At 30.2% G+C, this 18828-nt stretch overlaps 3 protein-coding genes across 4 annotated transcripts; all 3 read left to right on the top strand.

Annotated features, from left to right (window-relative positions):
* Window positions 1-690: 690 nt before the first annotated feature.
* On the top strand, window positions 691-3654 carry LOC106381301 (fatty acyl-CoA reductase 2-like). Of its 2 annotated transcripts, XM_048743571.1 has the most exons (9): window positions 691-813; window positions 934-1372; window positions 1625-1728; window positions 1821-2020; window positions 2114-2214; window positions 2288-2489; window positions 2564-2725; window positions 2805-3296; window positions 3381-3654. In XM_048743571.1, exons 2-9 carry the CDS (start codon window positions 940-942, stop codon window positions 3535-3537), a joined length of 1851 nt encoding a protein of 616 aa, XP_048599528.1. In that variant the 5' UTR covers window positions 691-813; window positions 934-939; the 3' UTR covers window positions 3538-3654.
* Window positions 3655-12290: 8636 nt separating this feature from the next.
* On the top strand, window positions 12291-12881 carry LOC111206188 (protein DOWN-REGULATED IN DIF1 11). Its single transcript, XM_022702566.2, has one exon. The coding sequence runs from the start codon at window positions 12354-12356 to the stop codon at window positions 12879-12881; it is 528 nt and encodes a 175-aa protein (XP_022558287.1). The 5' UTR covers window positions 12291-12353.
* Window positions 12882-15282: 2401 nt separating this feature from the next.
* On the top strand, window positions 15283-17498 carry LOC125580342. Its single transcript, XM_048744694.1, has one exon. The coding sequence runs from the start codon at window positions 16560-16562 to the stop codon at window positions 17472-17474; it is 915 nt and encodes a 304-aa protein (XP_048600651.1). The 5' UTR covers window positions 15283-16559; the 3' UTR covers window positions 17475-17498.
* The last annotated feature ends 1330 nt before the right edge of the window (window positions 17499-18828 follow it).

The raw sequence follows: 18828 nt of genomic DNA, 5'->3' as shown, positions 1-18828 counted from the left end.
CCTTGTTTTAGATAAATCAATGAAGGCCCATTGTAGAATATTCTGAACGTTTCCTTTTGCCATGTGAGTTGGTTTCAGAAGGAAAAATTTAGTAAATTTGAATCAGAAATTTAGTGGGGGTTAGGTTAGTCTGGTTGTTATATTTTAATGAATTCATAAGTCCAAAAAAATATCATATATTATTGTATTAATAATTTTAAAACATTTATAAAAATCTGATGTTATTTAGTTTTACGGATCTACTTATGGATTTTGATTTTCTAGTGTATTTGATTCATATAGATTTTTTTGTTAAAAATATGAATTCGAAACAAGTTTTATAAAGAAACTGAAATAATAAAACTACAGTTGTTAGATTGAGAAATTTTGAAATTTATAAAGATTTGCAAATTTTATATGAATTTTCAGTTCAGCTAAAATGCATATTCCTTATGTGTTATTTTGCTTTGAGTTTGCAAAGATATATTAAGAACTGAATCAACTGATGCATCACCTTATTTCATTTCATTTCATTTCGTTTCTATAATCTGAAATCTACATCACGTGTAGGAAACTGATCAAACGTTGGAGGAGAAAGATCGTATAAGGTAATCTTTTGTTTTACTTAATTTTTTAGTTATATATTCCCCTACAAAACAGAAAAATCTATCATCATCTTTTGTCCTTAAAACTAACCAATCTTTCATTCCTCTTATAAAAACAAAACTCACATACTTGTCTCCTAACGATAAACTAATAAGCAAATATAAAAATCTTTCTTGGTTTACTTAATCTCTTTCTATTTAAGTATATTCTTGTTGCTCATCACAAAAGGTATGTTTTCTAGGTTAAGTACATTGCAAGTCACCAGTTTCTGTTTTCTCAAAAGAAATGGAATGGCCAGTTTACTTTCTTAGTCTAAAAATGAACCTTTCTCTATTTCTTATTTCTTAGTTTGTGATGGAAGCTCTCTTCTTGAGTTATTCTTCTTCCTCCATTGCTGCGTCAATCAAACTTTCAAGATTACACGACCGTCGTGACTGGTGCACTTTGTTAAGGGACAAGAAAAGGGTAGGACCCACCTGGTGCCGCGTAGGTGGTGGTGGCGGTGATGGGAGAAACATCAAACCAGAGAGGCCTATTAGGGTCTCATCGCTTTTGAAAGACAGAGGTCAAGTATTGATTAGGGAACAGAGTTCGCCTGCTATGGACGCTGAGACATTGGTTCTGTCTCCTAATGTCAATGGTACAGCCATTGAGATGAATGGAGTGAAAACTCTGATGCCTTTCAATGGTGCTGCTATGGTGGGGATCAAACAAGGACTTGGCATCGTTAGTTATCTCCAAGGGAAGACGTTTCTAATCACTGGCTCCACTGGCTTCTTAGCTAAAGGTACGTAACAAACTTATACATGGCCGGTTTTTAGATTTTGGGGAGATTACCAGCAATTTAATAAAGGTTTATATAATTTTTAAAAAAAATATTTGAGGTCTATATATATATATATGTAATTTTTTCCTAAAATTTGGGGACCATAGGCCAATGTTTCACCAGCATGTGATCAAGACCGGCCCTGAACTTACATATAAATTTGTAATATTCCATAAATATGTCTTTACATCATTCCCCATGTGATATGTCCAGTACTGATAGAGAAGGTCTTGCGAATGGCTCCTGATGTTGGGAAAATATATCTCTTGATTAAAGCCAAAAACAAAGAAGCAGCGGTTCATCGGTTAAAGAACGAGGTAAGTTCATCTTCTTTTTGATTCCTGATTAGTCTAATTTTTGTTTCATGTTATGTGCATAATGGTATCCTATGGGGTTGCTGCTTTTTCAGGTGTTAGATGCAGAGCTTTTTAAAACTCTAAGAGAGACTCATGGGGCATCTTACCAGTCTTTCATGTTAGACAAGCTTGTCCCTGTGACAGGAAACATTTGCGATTCAAACATTGGGCTGCAAACAGATTCAGCAGAGGAGATTGCAAAAGAAGTTGACGTAATTGTCAACTCTGCTGCCAATACAACCTTCAATGAAAGGTTATTAGATTCTGCGCTTCTAGTTCTCTTGTTTTGTTATCTAGATAAAATCATTGTATGATCTTGTCTTACTAATCTTGGAGGAGATTGTAGATATGATGTTGCTTTGGACATAAACACACGAGGGCCTGGTAATCTCATGGGATTCGCCAAGAAATGCAAGAAACTCAAGCTTTTCTTGCAAGTATCCACAGGTATGTGAATGGGAAACAAAGAGAGCTAAAGTGTTTTGGCTTCTTCATTTGAAAAAAAAAATCATTGGTGCAGCTTATGTGAATGGACAAAGACAAGGAAGGGTCATGGAGAAGCCCTTCTCGATGGGAGATTGTATAGCTACAGAGAACTTCATGGAAGGTAACAGGAGAGCATTAGATATCGATAAAGAGATGAAGCTAGCTCTTGATGCTGCAAGAAAAGGGACTCAAGATCAAGATGAGGCGCAGAAGATGAAGGATCTCGGTCTAGAGAGGTAGTAATCTAAATAATAAATATTCACCTTTGACTATTGCTACACTCTTAAACACACAAAAAAAAATGAAACAGGGCAAGATCATATGGATGGCAAGACACTTATGTTTTCACCAAAGCAATGGGAGAGATGATGATCAATAGCACTAGAGGGGACGTACCTGTGGTTATTATAAGGCCTAGCGTCATCGAAAGCACTTACAAAGACCCTTTCCCTGGATGGATGGAAGGAAACAGGTAACTTGTATATATATGTCACATGATGTATAGATGTGAATGTATACATAACAAAACTAATTCTTAATCTACAAAACAGGATGATGGATCCTATAGTGCTGTGTTATGGAAAAGGACAGCTCACAGGGTTCTTGGTTGATCCAAAAGGAGTTCTTGATGTGGTTCCGGCTGATATGGTCGTTAATGCGACATTAGCTGCTATAGCAAAGCATGGAATGGCTAAGGCAGATACAGAACCTGAGATAAACGTGTATCAGATCGCTTCTTCAGCGATAAATCCTCTGGTTTTCGAGGACTTAGCTGAGCTTCTTTACAACCACTACAAATCTACCCCGTGCATGGACTCGAAAGGTGTTCCTATTAGGGTGCCTTTGATGAAGCTTTTCGACTCCGTTGATGATTTCTCGGATCATTTGTGGAGAGATGCTCAAGAACGGAGTGGCTTAATGAATGGTATGGACTCATCGGATAGTAAGATACTACAGAAGCTTAAATTCATTTGCAAGAAATCTATTGAGCAAGCCAAACACCTTGCCACTATTTATGAGCCATACACTTTCTATGGTGGAAGGTAAGAACTAAGAACTTTAATGATTATATGACCAAAACGAAAAACTTTGAATCTTTTTGTTTGTTTTCTTTTTTTTTGCTGAAGATTTGATAACAGCAATACACATAGATTAATGGAGAATATGTCTGAAGAAGAGAAGGTTGAGTTTGGGTTTGATGTTGGAAGCATTAACTGGAATGACTACATTACAAATGTTCACATTCCCGGTTTAAGAAGACATGTTTTGAAAGGAAGGGCTTAGGTCAAATCTTTTCTTTGATCGTTTTTCTATGTCTAATCGTGTTATGTTATCTAATATATGATTTTAAATTGTAATAATTTGAAAGTAATAATTTATCTCAAGTTTACCAAAGTCTAATCACGATCGAACTCGAAGGGATCCAAAACGAACCTAAAACGTGTCTTCTAAGTTTAGTGCAAACGTTATTTTATAAACAAAACTGTTACATGCAAGACTTCTATGAAAAGTCTATATAATATTTCAGAAGTATGAGAGGGAAAACTCAGAATTCCCAGTAAACATAGTACAGAAGTTAGCATGATTAATGGGAAGTTCTTAGCGGAATATAAGAATCCGTCTCTTCACTTTTAACTAAAAAAATTAAGAACCGGATTTTTAGTTTTTTTAGTTAAAAGTTAAGAGACAAGTTATTATATTTCTTAAGTACCTCATCTTAAGAACCTCTCATTAATCATGCTTTAATTAGAGTAGGCAACATGAAACCCATCAACGTAGATGGGAGAACAAAAAAGATCCAGTAGTAACACAACGGTATCTTATATAATAAAGGAGACTTGCCTCTCTCCTCATGCGTCCACGTCAGCAAGGAAGGAGGGGCAAATCGCGACACGTCAGCACAGCACCCTCTCTCCTGCGTTTAAAATGTCATTTACGGATCGTATATTTTGGGCTTTGTCGTTTGTTTTGTATTATGTATTTTTTTGGTTTTGTGGAATTTTTAATATTTGGACCTTGGTATGTTTGGCCCAGAGTTAGATATATTATGTTTGTGTATCGTCTTCAACCCCGACGTCTTCTAAATCCTAATCTCAGCTTCTTAGTCATACACCACAACTGAGTAACGGCTTCACCACTTTATGCTGAAGCCATAAACCTTACATTTAATCTTAGTTAAGTCGAGCCCCACTACTTCTCATTACTTCACAACCTTCGATCTCTTCGGTTTCTTCGCGATTTTGGATCTGTAAATAGGCAGCTCCTTCTTGATGGTTCTCACAGATTCATTACTTCTTCCTACTTAAAACTCATACAAAATCCTGCATGTCTTCACACTTCACTGTCAATTGGCATTGCATAGGAAAACCGATGTGGTCTTCAAATCACGACGCTTCTGGACCACACCTTCTGTAACAGTTGCCTTTACCAATCATCTGTGAAATTAAACAGATCACGGCGGTTTCCCACATTTTACAGTCCGACTCCAGCCCACTTCTCCAACAGATCTCCGACGATTAATAGGAACTCCGCGACTAAGAAATTCTTCGAACGGCCGTTTCCTCCTCCGTCTCCGGCTAAAACCATCACAGCTGTTCTCACGAGACGCACGGCTCCTTGAATCCACACTCTACGGCAATCCTTGAAAGTAGCGAAGCTGAAGGAGGTGGGGTGGGTTTGGATAAGAGCTTTGGATTCTCCAAGAGTTTATCTAGCAAGTACGAGATTGGTGATAAGTCGGTCGTGACCATTTTTGACACACTTGTCATGCAAGTTTAAGGGTGATAACAAAGGACAACAAGTCGCTGTTAAAGTTATTCTTAAAGAAAAGGTTAGTGCTTTTTGATTTGATATCTTCTGGTTCTGTTGTAGTGATGAGATCTATTAGAATGTTTGTAATTTGTTGTGTAGATGAAGACGGCTATTGCCATTGAAGATGTGAGTAGAGAAGTGAAGATATTGAGAGCTTTGTCTGGCCATGATGACCTCCTTTATTTCTATGATGCGTATTAGGATCATGATAATATCCATACAGTGATGGAGTAAGCTCTCTTTTAGTTTAGAGTTTGTTCCTATATCAGCCTACGAGAATCTTTAACAAGTGTTTTGTTGTTTTAAACTATGTGAAGGAGGAGAGCTTTAGGATTGAATATTCTCACGGTAAGGGGGCAGTACACAGAGGAGATACAAAGACTATTATGATACAAATATTGTATATAATTGCATTTTGTCATCTCCAAAGTGTCGTACAACAAGATCTCAAACCCGAGGTGATTAAAGACCCTTTCTTTTGCTTATACATTTGATGTCTTATCGCCATCTTATATCTAAAACTGTTTGCTTCAGAATTTTCTATTTAACTCAAAAGAAGACACCTTACAGTTGAAGGCAATAGATTTTGGCTTCTCAGATTATAATCTTTATATATAAAGATTGGGTTTTAGGTAAAAGACAAGATCCTATAAGGATATATCACTCTCTTTATGCGGAATGATTAGACCAAGTTAAAAATAGAAGCTTAAAGCCTCATAGAACGACAATTCAAATTCATCATACCCCTTTGGTTCAAATTCAATTCCATAATTGCGTGACTTGCACGAGAATATACCTCTTAATTATTTTAAAAGTACGATAATTGTGTTTTACACTTAAAACATACAAAAAAACGATTATGATACCACGCTTTGCACTCAATGTCAACTCGACTTTCACACTCCACCAAAATTAGACATAATGTTACAAAGATCTACGACTATATCTCCAAGTCATTTTGTCGCTATTATTTATTGTATCAATTTAATTGGTTGTACATTTTACAATGTCTTACAGTACAAAAAAAGAATGAATTGTATCACTTAATTTATATCACAAAATAAAGTGATTCTATTTTATATCATTTTTGTAAATGAGACAAATATATAAAAGTTAGCATCATTTATAAGAAATTGATGTTTTATTAAATTATTTGGCATCAATTCAGTAAAATGACATATTTTTGTTGTAAGCTGTATCACTTTAACAAAAAATGATACTATTATATAAAGTTATATCAATTATATAAATGATGTATTTATTTTGCTGTTGACATCACTTATTAAGGTGATACTTATAAATAAAACCGATCCTAATAATTTTTTTTATATATCATATATAATTATGTTAGATAATTTCAGTTACAAGAACTGATGTAACAATCACAAAACCAAGTAAAACAACCCACTAAAGCCAATCCGTTTAAAAACTATTATAAACTTCACAATCCAAACATTACGTGAAGTAGTTACTGATATATTCTTTGGGTTTGGTCTGTTTTTCTGTAATTCAATTAGTATTTATTCTATAACTGTTTACCTCAATCAAAAATCTTCTTCTCTATCGTGATCCTCATTTCATGAGTTCTTCTTCTTCTCTCAATTTTAAACTTTTTGTAAGTTTAAATTTTTCAACAAATATTATTCATTTCTTTCTTAAATTGAATTAACGTCTCCGGTCTCTCTCTCTATATATATATATTTGTTTTTGTACATTGTCGAGATTTCAAATTGTGATGACAATGAGGTGTTTAAAGAAAAAAATGATGATAATATCTAAGGAAGAAGATGATGAGACATGATGTGTCTAGGGTTCTTGGTATTTTGAAGGTATTATAAACAGATTTGACTTTAGAATAAATCTTAGTTATGTGGCAACTCTTTTTCCTAAAGATTGGTACTATTGTTGTCAGGTTTCAATAGCAATTGGGTTCGATGCTGGAGTATTGTCGTGTCTGGAGCACATGCATGAAAGCAGAATAGTGGTCTGATGATGAAGGGTACAGGACTGCCTCATGTTGTCTGAAGTATAAATTGGAAAAGTAGGAGCAACAAGCTTCATTCCATGATGGAAGATTGAAGATGGAAATAAAATTCAAAGAACAAGAAGAAAAAAAGAAGAATCTAGATAGAAGAAAATCATGATCAGTTATTTTTAACTATTTTTTTCTCTAAATTCATCTATTTTACTGATTTATCTGTAAAGCTTCTTTAAATTTTTTTTCTCGTCAAATTATACTTTCAGTGGAAAAGAATAAGAAATAGTCAATGCAATTAATTTTTTTATTTTATTTATTGACAAATTTATTTACTGTATAAGAATAATTAATAATATTTAAATTTAAAATTACAAAAATATAATCATTAAAATAATTTCCGAATTTTAATATTTTTAATTTTTAATAATTGATAAATAATAAATAATAAATTATTGAAATCAATTATTATAATTGATGTTAACACTAACATCATTTTAAAAAAAACTGATGTAAGTTTTAGTATCATTTTTTGCAATTGATATGTATTTAACATCACTTAAAAATTGATGCAAATATTCAAATTTTTAACATCAATTATTAGGACAAAGATCTCATATGGCCTAAATGTCAAAAAGAAAAATCTACACCATCCAAAAAAAATCTGTGTGACCTCTTACAAGTTGATTTACTTATTTAGCCTTAATGAAATAAATAAAAAATTAATTAAAATTAAAAAAAAAATCTCAAAACGGAGGATTCCAAAACGGATACGATCTCAACCGCCGGATCTCCTCTCGAGATCGCCGGACCCTCTCTGCCTCGAGACCGCCAGATCTCCTCGTCGCTGCTCCACCGTCTCGAACCGTCTGCGGCATCATCTTTTCTTATCACCGTCACGAGCTCATCCTCATCGTCTGTGTCATCACAATCAAGGGCCGGTGTACACGATCGAGCTCATCGATCTTCCAAAAACGATCAACTCATGTTAGTTAGGAAGAAGCTTAGGTTGAGGACAAACAGATCGAACGAATCAAGCTTGCAAATTGGGAATTGGTCGCTTCCTCCACTTTCATGGATCGAAAGATCCAAAGCTTTGCTCAACTTTGAGCTTTTTGTAGAATTGGTCCCTGCACTTTGGATATCTTTGTTTGTGGCCTCAAACTTCTAAAAGTTATAGTTTTTCTCCGCTATTTCGCCCCAGAACTTCTGATTATACAACCAAACCCCTTGTATATACAAAATGTACGAATGCAACTCCTAATAATGACTAAATGTAATATTTAAACATAAAATGATCAAAATTAATAGCTAAAAACCTATAAAATTAATATACATCATACTACATTAGACTTTTAACATGTATTTACTTCTTTACCACAATATTTTAGAAAACATTCACGAGGCATATTTTACAAAATTTATGATTCCCGAATATGGTAAACATAGTATGAACAAATAAACAAGCGGTACAACTAATAAAATTATATTTTGTATATGGTACAACTATTTTTTTCAATTTTGTAGTTCAAGTACAACTATGTTCAAGCCAGTACAACTCAAAACTTGGTACAACTACGTGTTAATATGTTCATTAGTTGTACTAGTTTTTGAGTTGTATCGACTTGAACGTAGTTGTACTTGGACTATAAAATTGAAAAAATTAGTTGTACCATACATAAAATATAATTTTATTAGTTGTACCACTTATTTACGTGTCCATACTATGTCACAAATGTTATTTATCATATATTTTGTATATTTTTCCAGAAATAATGTGGCTAAACAAGTAAATAACCACTATATGCCTTATACTTTTAAGGTTTGTTAACTTGTTTGTTCACTATATTTTTGAAAAACATACACCGAATGCATTTTAACCAAATTAATGATTCGACTTTAGTGGGGCAAAGACATGTACACATAAAGAATTTGTATAACTGAGGTAAGTTTAAAATTTATGTGGTTCAACTAGTTTTTTCGATTAAACTGTCAAAGTACAACTATGTACAAACTGGTACAACTCAAAACCTAGTACAACTATGTACAATCCGGTACAACTCAAATACTAGTACAACTATGTTATTTCATTTTGTATTGTGCATCACGTTTTAAACGTGTATCACGTTTTAAACGTGTATCATGTTTTAAACATTGTGGTTGAACACCAATGTCGAATAGTTGTACTAATTTTACCATTCCTAAATATTTTTATGTAAATTTTTGTTGACAATTATTACACCATCTCAAAAGACTTTGGGGCGGAAGCCTACCACTTAGTTGCCTTAGTTGTATCAGTTGTACAAAATTTAGAGCTTTTGAACTAGTACACATGGTACAACTTTGTCATTTAAAAAAAAGTTAAATCACATTGTGTATTCCAAATGAAAAAAAATTAAATGGCCAAACTAGTATGTGGTAGAATTATACTATTGTTAAACCTATTGTACATGTGAGGCTATTTATGTGTTTTCTATATGAAAAAACAATCAACTGACCAAACTAATATGTATATCCTTCTATTTTTACTTCATTTTTGCAGTATGCTCTTCTAAATGTCCTTGTACTGCAATTTGTCCGGCTCCACAGCTGCTTTCTTCGGGCTTCGGGTGCAAAAAGATGAAGATGATTTTTTTTGGAGAAATGATACAACTAGTATAACTAATACAACTAGTAAACAAATTATAATCTATTTTTGGGGTTAAAATACATTAAATCAAAGTCTATAAAATTAAGAATTTTTTTTAGGTATGTAATTATCAAAACGCAAAACTAAATAATATTTCTAAAATTTGTAGATATTAAAAAGAAACTGATGGTAATGGGACTCTTAAAATTACAATTTAAAAAAAAACTTGATAATTTTTGAAGAATTTTTAGTAAGAAAAATAATATGATTATAAAATTAAATTAAATAATATTTCAAAAAATCGTAAAATATTATTATATTTCTATTTCTAAAATTATTTTATGTATTGTTATCTTAATGATGTTGTGTATCTCTCTTTTTCACAGCAAAATTGATATACCATGGATTTGACCCATTTTCATCCTTGGTATATAAGTATTTTTACTATCTATAACACTATATATTCTATCTTATTAGGTATGTTTTATGGTTCAGAAGTATGTTGGAGTAAAGTGATAATTATGGAGCATTTAGGAGCTTAAAATATATTTCATCCGAGCTGACCATTAGAGGTCGATATGAACAAGACGCAATCGATCGATGCACACCTAGTGCCGTCGATCGATACAAAAGAGAAGTCTCGACGATTGAAGATTATGATCGATCGATGTACATCATGTACCATCGATCGATGTCGAGACGCGAGATGCTTTTTCTTACGGCTCTTCCAGATCTTAAACTACAATTTTAAACTACAATTTTCTTATGGCTCGGCAGTTGTCTTCTTCGCCTTTGGGAGCAAAAACATGAAGATGATTTTTTTCCCGTATATAGTACAACTAGTACAAATGCTAAATAAATCATTATCCAAACAAATATTATATAAACAAACTATTAACATATTTTGACACATACATGAAGACTTCACCAACATTTTCATTGGTTATACATCATCCATTTCTATAACATCATTCATACGCTGAAAACAAAAATCAAATATAATCATATTAATTGTAAAATTGTAGTAATTATACATGTTTTAGTTGTTCTAGTTATAGATATATTTTGACAGATGCAAGCGAGAAAGAATAGGGTAATATGTATTATTAGTTCAACATCATCTTTTTGTATAGCATTCATACGCTGAAAACAAAAACTAAATATCACATTATTAGTTGCAAAGTACTAGTAATTCGAGTTCTAGTTGTACCAGTTATATTGGTTATACTCAATTTAGTTGTACAAGTTATACATTTTCTAGTTGTACTAGTTGTACTAGTTGGAGTTGTACTAGTTGTACTAGTAGTACTCTGCGTTCTTATTTTTTATGAATCTCGTATGTATATGATGAAATTTGGTTTCGAATAAGACATAATGGATTAAGAAGACTATGTGTTGATCGATTTAGGATAACAAAACGAAAATTGATAAGTGATTAAAGAAACTTTTGACTTTGCTTTAAAATTGAAGAAGTATCAATGGAGAAGATAAGAGAAAGAAAAAAAAATTAGAGTTTAAATTTGGGTCAGGTTTTGGGTCGGATCTTGGATATGGGTCTGGGTAGGATATAAATGGCATGGATTTGTAAATATGTTAAAGTGTGTTGGTTTTTTGGTTATTTCCTATAATTTTTGAATTAAATTTAATGCAAAATGTAAAAAAAAAAAAAGTGGTCCATATCAGATTATTCCTAACCCTTTTGGTCCATAGGAGAATTTGATCCCAATTATTAATAAAATGATGTAAATTATTTGCATCACCACTTTCAGAGTCATTTATATAAATGATATAAATTTCTTTTACATCATTTATAAGCGACTCAAAAATATAAAATAAATGATGTTTGATCATCTTATTTTTGTAGTGTTACATCAAACTTATATAAGTAAAAAGAATATTTAGATAATGTGTCCGATTAGTTGTGTTGTAAATGCAGAAATTTTGATGTAAGAATTTGGACTGTAATTTCAAGTGATATAGTTGTAAGTTTTTTTATCTAGAAAATATTATAATTTTTAAACCGCTGAATTAAGAAAAATAAAACGTAAAAGTATATGATTGTAAGTTTAAGGGGAATGATCTATTAAATTACATCGAGACGAATGAAAAACAAAATATATAAATAGTTTTAAGTGAAATGAAACATTTCTACAATTTAACCCAATTAAACACCATAAACCAAAATTACTCAGTTTTTGTTCATTGTTCATTCTGCTCATTACCTTATATATAACTTCCAATAGCCAAAAATTGGATACTAAAAATTTTGAAATGCTTAAGACAACAAAAATGAATAATTTAAAATAAATTTATAACTGTTTAGCTACTTATGTTTTTTATAATAAATTATAATATATATATAATCATACTAAATATATATTCAAAATTAAAATTTAAACAAAAATCCCGGTCACAAGGATGAGACTTTTCAGCTAGTATTCAATCCAACGTTATCATCAATGGTACTAAAACATATTTGTAGTTTAGTGTAAACGTTATTTTGAAACCAAACCGTTAAATGGTGATTTTCCCAAAGAACTGTTAAATAATGAATTAACATAAACGTATCAATGAATAAACTTATCATCAATTAATTACTCTTAAACAAAATAAAACGTCTACGCATTGCCCTATAACATCTCTAGTTCCTTGTCACCAATCTAACATCCTAAACCAAAAGTAAATATGGCAATGTCTCTTTCCATGTTAACTCTTGTATTCACCGTAGTATTTATCATGGCTCACACAACTTTTTCCCAACAATTTGATCGATATTCACTAGAGGTACCAGAAGATGTGAACATATCTCCCATGCCAGATTTTGATATCTACGTCGAAACTCCCGATGAATCTCCATTCGAAGCTGATTCACCGACAATGGAATATAACATGAAACTTGGGAGACAGTACTCGGACAAACAATTCAATTTTCTTCAGATTTGCCTTCAAAAGCTGAATTCGGATTGTGGAGATAACATTGTCAAGAACATGTTGGATAAAACTACGACGCAATTGACGAATGAATGTTGTCTTATTCTATTAAAGATTGGCAAAGATTGTCAACTAGGAGTGGCACATATCATTTCTTCAAACACTGAATATAATAATATTGCTTCGAAGGCTATTCCTAAAAGCAAACATACATGGAAAGATTGTGTCCGCAGAGTTGGGAGCCATATTGGTTCTCCAATTTTTTTAGAAGAACTAAACTAATATTTCATCGTCTTGATATTATATGCATTTTGAGATTTTTTTGGAAAAACTAAACTAATATTTCATCATCTTGATATTATATGCGTTTTGAATTTTATGATTCCTATCACACTACTGAAAAATGCATTATACGTTTGATGTACTATTAAGATTATATGGCCATGCCCATGCAAATATACATATTTTCTAATCAAGGTTCTCGGATCCAATGAAAAATACTCAATGATGGTATCGTTCTCGTTTGATAGAGAATAAACTGTTCCAACTTGGGTTGGTTTGCAAAATACTGTCAAAAAATCATTTACTTAACGGCAAAACAATGTAAAATATATTTGATATATATATGTTTTCATAAGTTATATGTAGAAAGAATGCGAATCACAACAGCGCATACCGCCATACGCAATTGTAGATCTTAAGTTATATTATGACCCATATAACTTTTCAACAAATACTCATTTCCCTATAAGTTATATCGTTAGTTGTCACCAATCTAAAATCCAAAATCAAAAACAAATAAGCCAAAGTCTCTTCTCATGGTGATACTTGTATCCATAGTAGTAGGTTCGACGTCTCAGCCAACTTTTTTCGAGAAATTGATCAATAGTCACAAAAGGTATAAGAAAATGTGAACATATCTCCTATTGAAGCTCCCGCCAATTTACTAGAAATTAAATATGAGATGGAGCTTATGCATCATTACTCGCATGAACATTCTCGATTTTCTTCATGTTTGCCTACAAAATTAGAATTCGAAATGTGGAAACGACATTTTTAAGAACATGTTGGATGAGATGACGACACAAATATTGACAGATGAATGTTGTTGTATTTATTAAAGACGGACATTTAGGACTGACCCAAATTATTATTTCGATTTATGAGTATAAAGATATTGCTTCTAACACAATTTCGAAAATCAACAGAGATGAAACAATTGTGTTTGGGAAGTTGGGAGCCCGGAGCCAAATTGGTGCTCCTGTCTCTTCGGATGATTTAAACAATAGCACCTCATTATGATGTTATATGTGTTCTCAGTGTTATGATTGTTACCATTATACCAGGTGTTTTGTCTGCACATACGGTGATAATCATCTTATGAATACTTATTAATTTATGTTTTATTAATCCAAAAACCGGCATAATAAAACTCTAATTGATGACCATGTTGAAGGAAAAACTTTATGGTGAATTCTTTGTTCATTAAAATTTATCCAGTTATATTGAATTTTAGTCAAATTATTGAAAGGTGGATTCCATTTTTTCCCTCTAAGTTCCCTATGGAGGAATGAATTTATAAGGAAAAATTTTCCTATGCAATTTTGATAAAGAACAAATTGAACAAAATTCATATTTTATTTTAGTTTTTCAATTTGTCAAATGAAAATTTATTTTTCATTTTTTTCATTTTTTTCATTCTTCCAGTGATCACCAACTGAAGCCATAGTGTTTCCCAGATTAAACTTAAACTGGTTTTAAGTAAAAGCAATTAAAAGAAAATTTGTTTTAAATTTAGTTACAAGTTAGTTTTTAATTATGATTTCAAATAGTTAAATCAAACATCCAATTATTAATATATGTCAAAAAAATGTTTATCAAAGTATATATTTATTATTATGTTAAAAGGTTTTAAAACACTCATATATTAAAAATAGTTAGAAAATAACTTTATATGAATATTGTTCTTTGACTAATATTTAATTATAAATTGTTTTATATCTTAATTTTTTAAATTTATGATAAAAAATATTGTTTTCAGATAGTAACATAATATATAAATATATATATATAATAATTCTCTTCATTTTTAAAATATATTTTCACAATTTTATTATATTAGTTTATAATTAATTATTAATTATTTAAAATAAAATAAAATTCGTGTTTCATTATAAATTCATTACGGGTTTGTGCAAATTAATAAATAATCGGTTAAAAAATAATAATAAATCAATTACCTATTTAAAATTTAAAACCTAATAAAATATGACAAATAAATATATATATATAAGAATTTTCTTAATTTTTAAAATATATTTTCACAATTTTATTATATTAGTTTATAATTAATTATTAATTATTTAAAATAAAAGTAAATTTGTGTTTCATTATAAATTCATTACGGGTTTTGTGCAAATTAATAAATACTCGGTTAAAAAATAATAATAAATCAATTACCTATTTAAAACTTAAAACCTAATAAAATATGACAAATAAGAAAATTAACTAAATATTTAATATTTAATATAACGTATAAATTTAATATTATTAAATAAAAATTCGTTTTTAATTATATATAAAATTCTATTTTTTAAATTAATAAATTAGTGATTCAGCTAAAAACTAATAATAAATCAATGACTTAGATAAAACTTATAAAAATAAGTAAAATTGTCTAAAATCATGGAGAACATGACACATAAGCAAATTCACTTCTCAAATAATAGTATAGATATTCATACTCCCTCGTTTTTTAATTGAAAAAAATACTTTTATTTTCTAAACAAAAAGTCATTAATATTTTTTTGTCAGCAAACTCATTAAATATCTATATAACTATAATTCAACTAATCAAAAAATAAATTACAGAATATAACGAGCCATATTATATAAGAATTTACATAATTTTATATTTAATTTTGAAAAGATTATAAAAATTTTAAGTAAGACAAATTTTTTGAAGTGTTAAATATTTTTTTTAAAAGAGAGAATATTAATCAATTATCATTACACTTTTGGTAATCAAGAAACTCAAACCATAAAATAATTATGTTGGTATCTTAATATAGTGTTGGATTACCAAGAATGATCCTTTCTCAGAAAAAAAAAAACATACTAAAAATGCATGGAAAAACAGATATATGCTACTCTAGAATAAACAATTTTTTTTTGTTTCAAATGTGTGAAATATTAATGATACATGAAATACATATGTTTGACACAATTTTCAATTTTTACAAGTATTAAATCATTTTCAAAAGTATGTTAATGCATGAGGCAGTAAAATATATGTCATTGAAAAATAATTTGATACATTCATCTAAAATAAAAGTTAAGACACTCATGCCCCAACTATCTACATATTCAATATGAATACTAATAGTCCAAATTTCATGCTACTTCTTTTTAAAACTTTTGGTGAATAAATTTGTAATACTTTTAGTGAATAAAAATATAAAAAATTAGGATTACATGAAATTATGGAATATTCGATTAGATAAAAAAGCTAGCAGCTGCTAGTTTGAGTCTGACATAATATTCCGCATATCTGTGAGATCCTCATTGTCACCGGCTAAAACATTTTTTTCTTGAACTCTGGTGTGTTTCATTTCAAATGTATGGACCTTAGTCTTAGTTTAGTGTAAACGTTATTTTGAAACAAAAATATTAAATGATGCTTTTACCCAAAAACTGTTAAATAATGAATAACATAAAACTATGAATGAATAAATTTATCATCAATTAATTACTCTTCCACAAATAAAACGTACGTTATTTTGAAACAAAAATATTAAATGATGATTTTACCCAAAAACTGTTAAATAATGAATAACATAAAACTATCAATGAATAAATTTATCATCAATTAATTACTCTTCCACAAATAAAACGTACGCACTTCCCTATAACATCTCTAATTCATTTTCACCAATCTAACATCCTAAACCAAAGGAAAATATGGCAAAGTCTCTTTCCATGTTAATGTTTGTATTCACAGTAGTATCTTTCATGTCTCACACAATTTTTTCCCAAGAATATGATTATTCACTAGAAGATGTGAGCATACCTCCTATACCAGATTATATCGAAGCTCCATCACAACCACAAGTGAGTTATTACACGGACGAAGAGTTTGCTTTTCTTCAGGATTGCCTTAAAAAGGTGGAGACGGATTATTGTGGAGCTAAAATTTTGAAGGACATGTTGGATGAGACTACGACGCCGTTGACGATTGGATGTTGTCGTGATCTATTAAAGATTGGCAGAGATTGTCATCTAGTAGTAGCTAAATACGAATCTGTACCCCAGAATGCTTTTATAGATCCTAGTGCATCTAATGCAGTCGCAAAAAGCAAATATACATGGAAGGATTGTGTCCGCAGAATTGAGAGCTACATTGGTGCTCCCGAGCAATCCCAAGAATTTGATCGATATTCACCAGAGGTACCTGAGGTACCAGAGGTACCAGAAGATGTGAACATATCTCCTACGCCGGATTTTGATATCCACGATGCTCATGATCCTCCATCCGCCGATTCACCGTCATTGGACCGAAGGTTGAGTTATTACACGGACAAAGAGTTTAATATTCTTCAGGGTTGCCTTGACAAGGTGGAGACGGGATATTGTGGAGCTAAAATTTTGACGGACATGTTGGATGAGACTACGACGCCGTTGACGATTGAATGTTGTCGTTATCTATTAAAGATTGGCAGAGATTGTCATCTAGTAGTAGCTAAATACGAAACTATACCCCAGTTTGCTTATTTTGATCCTAGTGCATCTAACGCAGTCCCAAAAAGCAAATATACATGGAAGGATTGTGTCCGCAGAGTTGAGAGCCATATTGGTGCTCCGATCTCTTTGGAATAACTAAACTAATATTTCATCAGATATTATATGCGTTTTAAAATTTTATGATTGTTTTATTATATTAAACAATTATCCCTCTACTGGAAAATGCATTATATGTTTGATGTACTCTTAAATATATATGGCATGCCCATGCAAAAAAAAAAATAATATTATTTGAAAAGCCAGTTTCAAAACCTTTAATGAATTAAAAAGATTGAATTTAAATACTATTATTAATTTTTTTAGTTTTCTTTTTTTCCTTTTTCTAAATAACATATATAGTAAAAAGGAAAAAAAAATATAAAGCTTAAAAACGAAAATATATGTACATATAATATGATTTCATTAAAAAGAAAGTTCACAAAATAGTAATATTTCGTTTAAAACATATTTTACATAACAAAAATATACGTTCAAAGTAATAAAAATACATTCTTTATATCTTTCAATATAAAATAAATATATTTTCAAAGTAATAGAAATATTTTCTTTTTATCTATCTATTTTCTTAGATGATTACATAAATATATTTGTAATTGACTAAAAATAGTTTATAATTATTATTATTGAAATGTTTTTTCATAATCTTTAGCTGACTATAATATCTTACAATTACAGCAAAAACTACATATAAATTATATTTTACTTATATAATTGATCTCACAAAAACAATCACAATTTTAGTGTTGATTTTTAAGAGATATTAAAAATGGAACCTAAAAATATTTTTTTATGATAAGCATATTTTGATCAAAAATTACAAAATCCTTACTGAATTTGTTTTTCTTCATATTTAATTTCTTTTTAATTTTATATTTTTTGGTCATTTTTATGTTTTATTTATGTTTGTGGAACTTAATATACCCATAAAACATAAATAAAACATAAATTACAAAATCCTTACTGAATTTCAAAGTAATAGAAATATTTTCTTTTTATGTATCTATTTTCTTAGATGATTACATAAATATATTTGTAATTGACTAAAAATAGTTTATAATTATTATTATTGAAATGTTTTTTCATAATCTTTAGCTGACTATAATATCTTACAATTACAGCAAAAACTACATGTAAATTATATATGGAGTTTTTTAATTTGGGTAGAATTTGGAGTTTTTTAATTTGGGTAGAATTTGGAAGTTGTTTGAACGGTTTTGGTGAAGTTTTGAAAATACATTTAAACAACACCATTGTTGCTTCTGAGTTTTCTCTAACATTATGAATTCTAATGATATTATCACCTCCTAGGATGCTTACAGTAAAAGAAACAACAGTTTTAATTTTTTTTCTTACTGGTCTTAATAAGCCCATTCAGAAATATCTCCCAATAATCTCTTCGCTGAAGGTCCCTACAGGCACAGGAGACACT

Source organism: Brassica napus, chromosome C1 (genome assembly GCF_020379485.1).
Source record: "Brassica napus cultivar Da-Ae chromosome C1, Da-Ae, whole genome shotgun sequence".
Lineage (NCBI taxonomy): Eukaryota > Viridiplantae > Streptophyta > Magnoliopsida > Brassicales > Brassicaceae > Brassica > Brassica napus.
The sequence above is the reverse complement of the archived record's forward strand: the minus strand, read 5'-3'. Positions and strand labels throughout refer to the sequence as shown.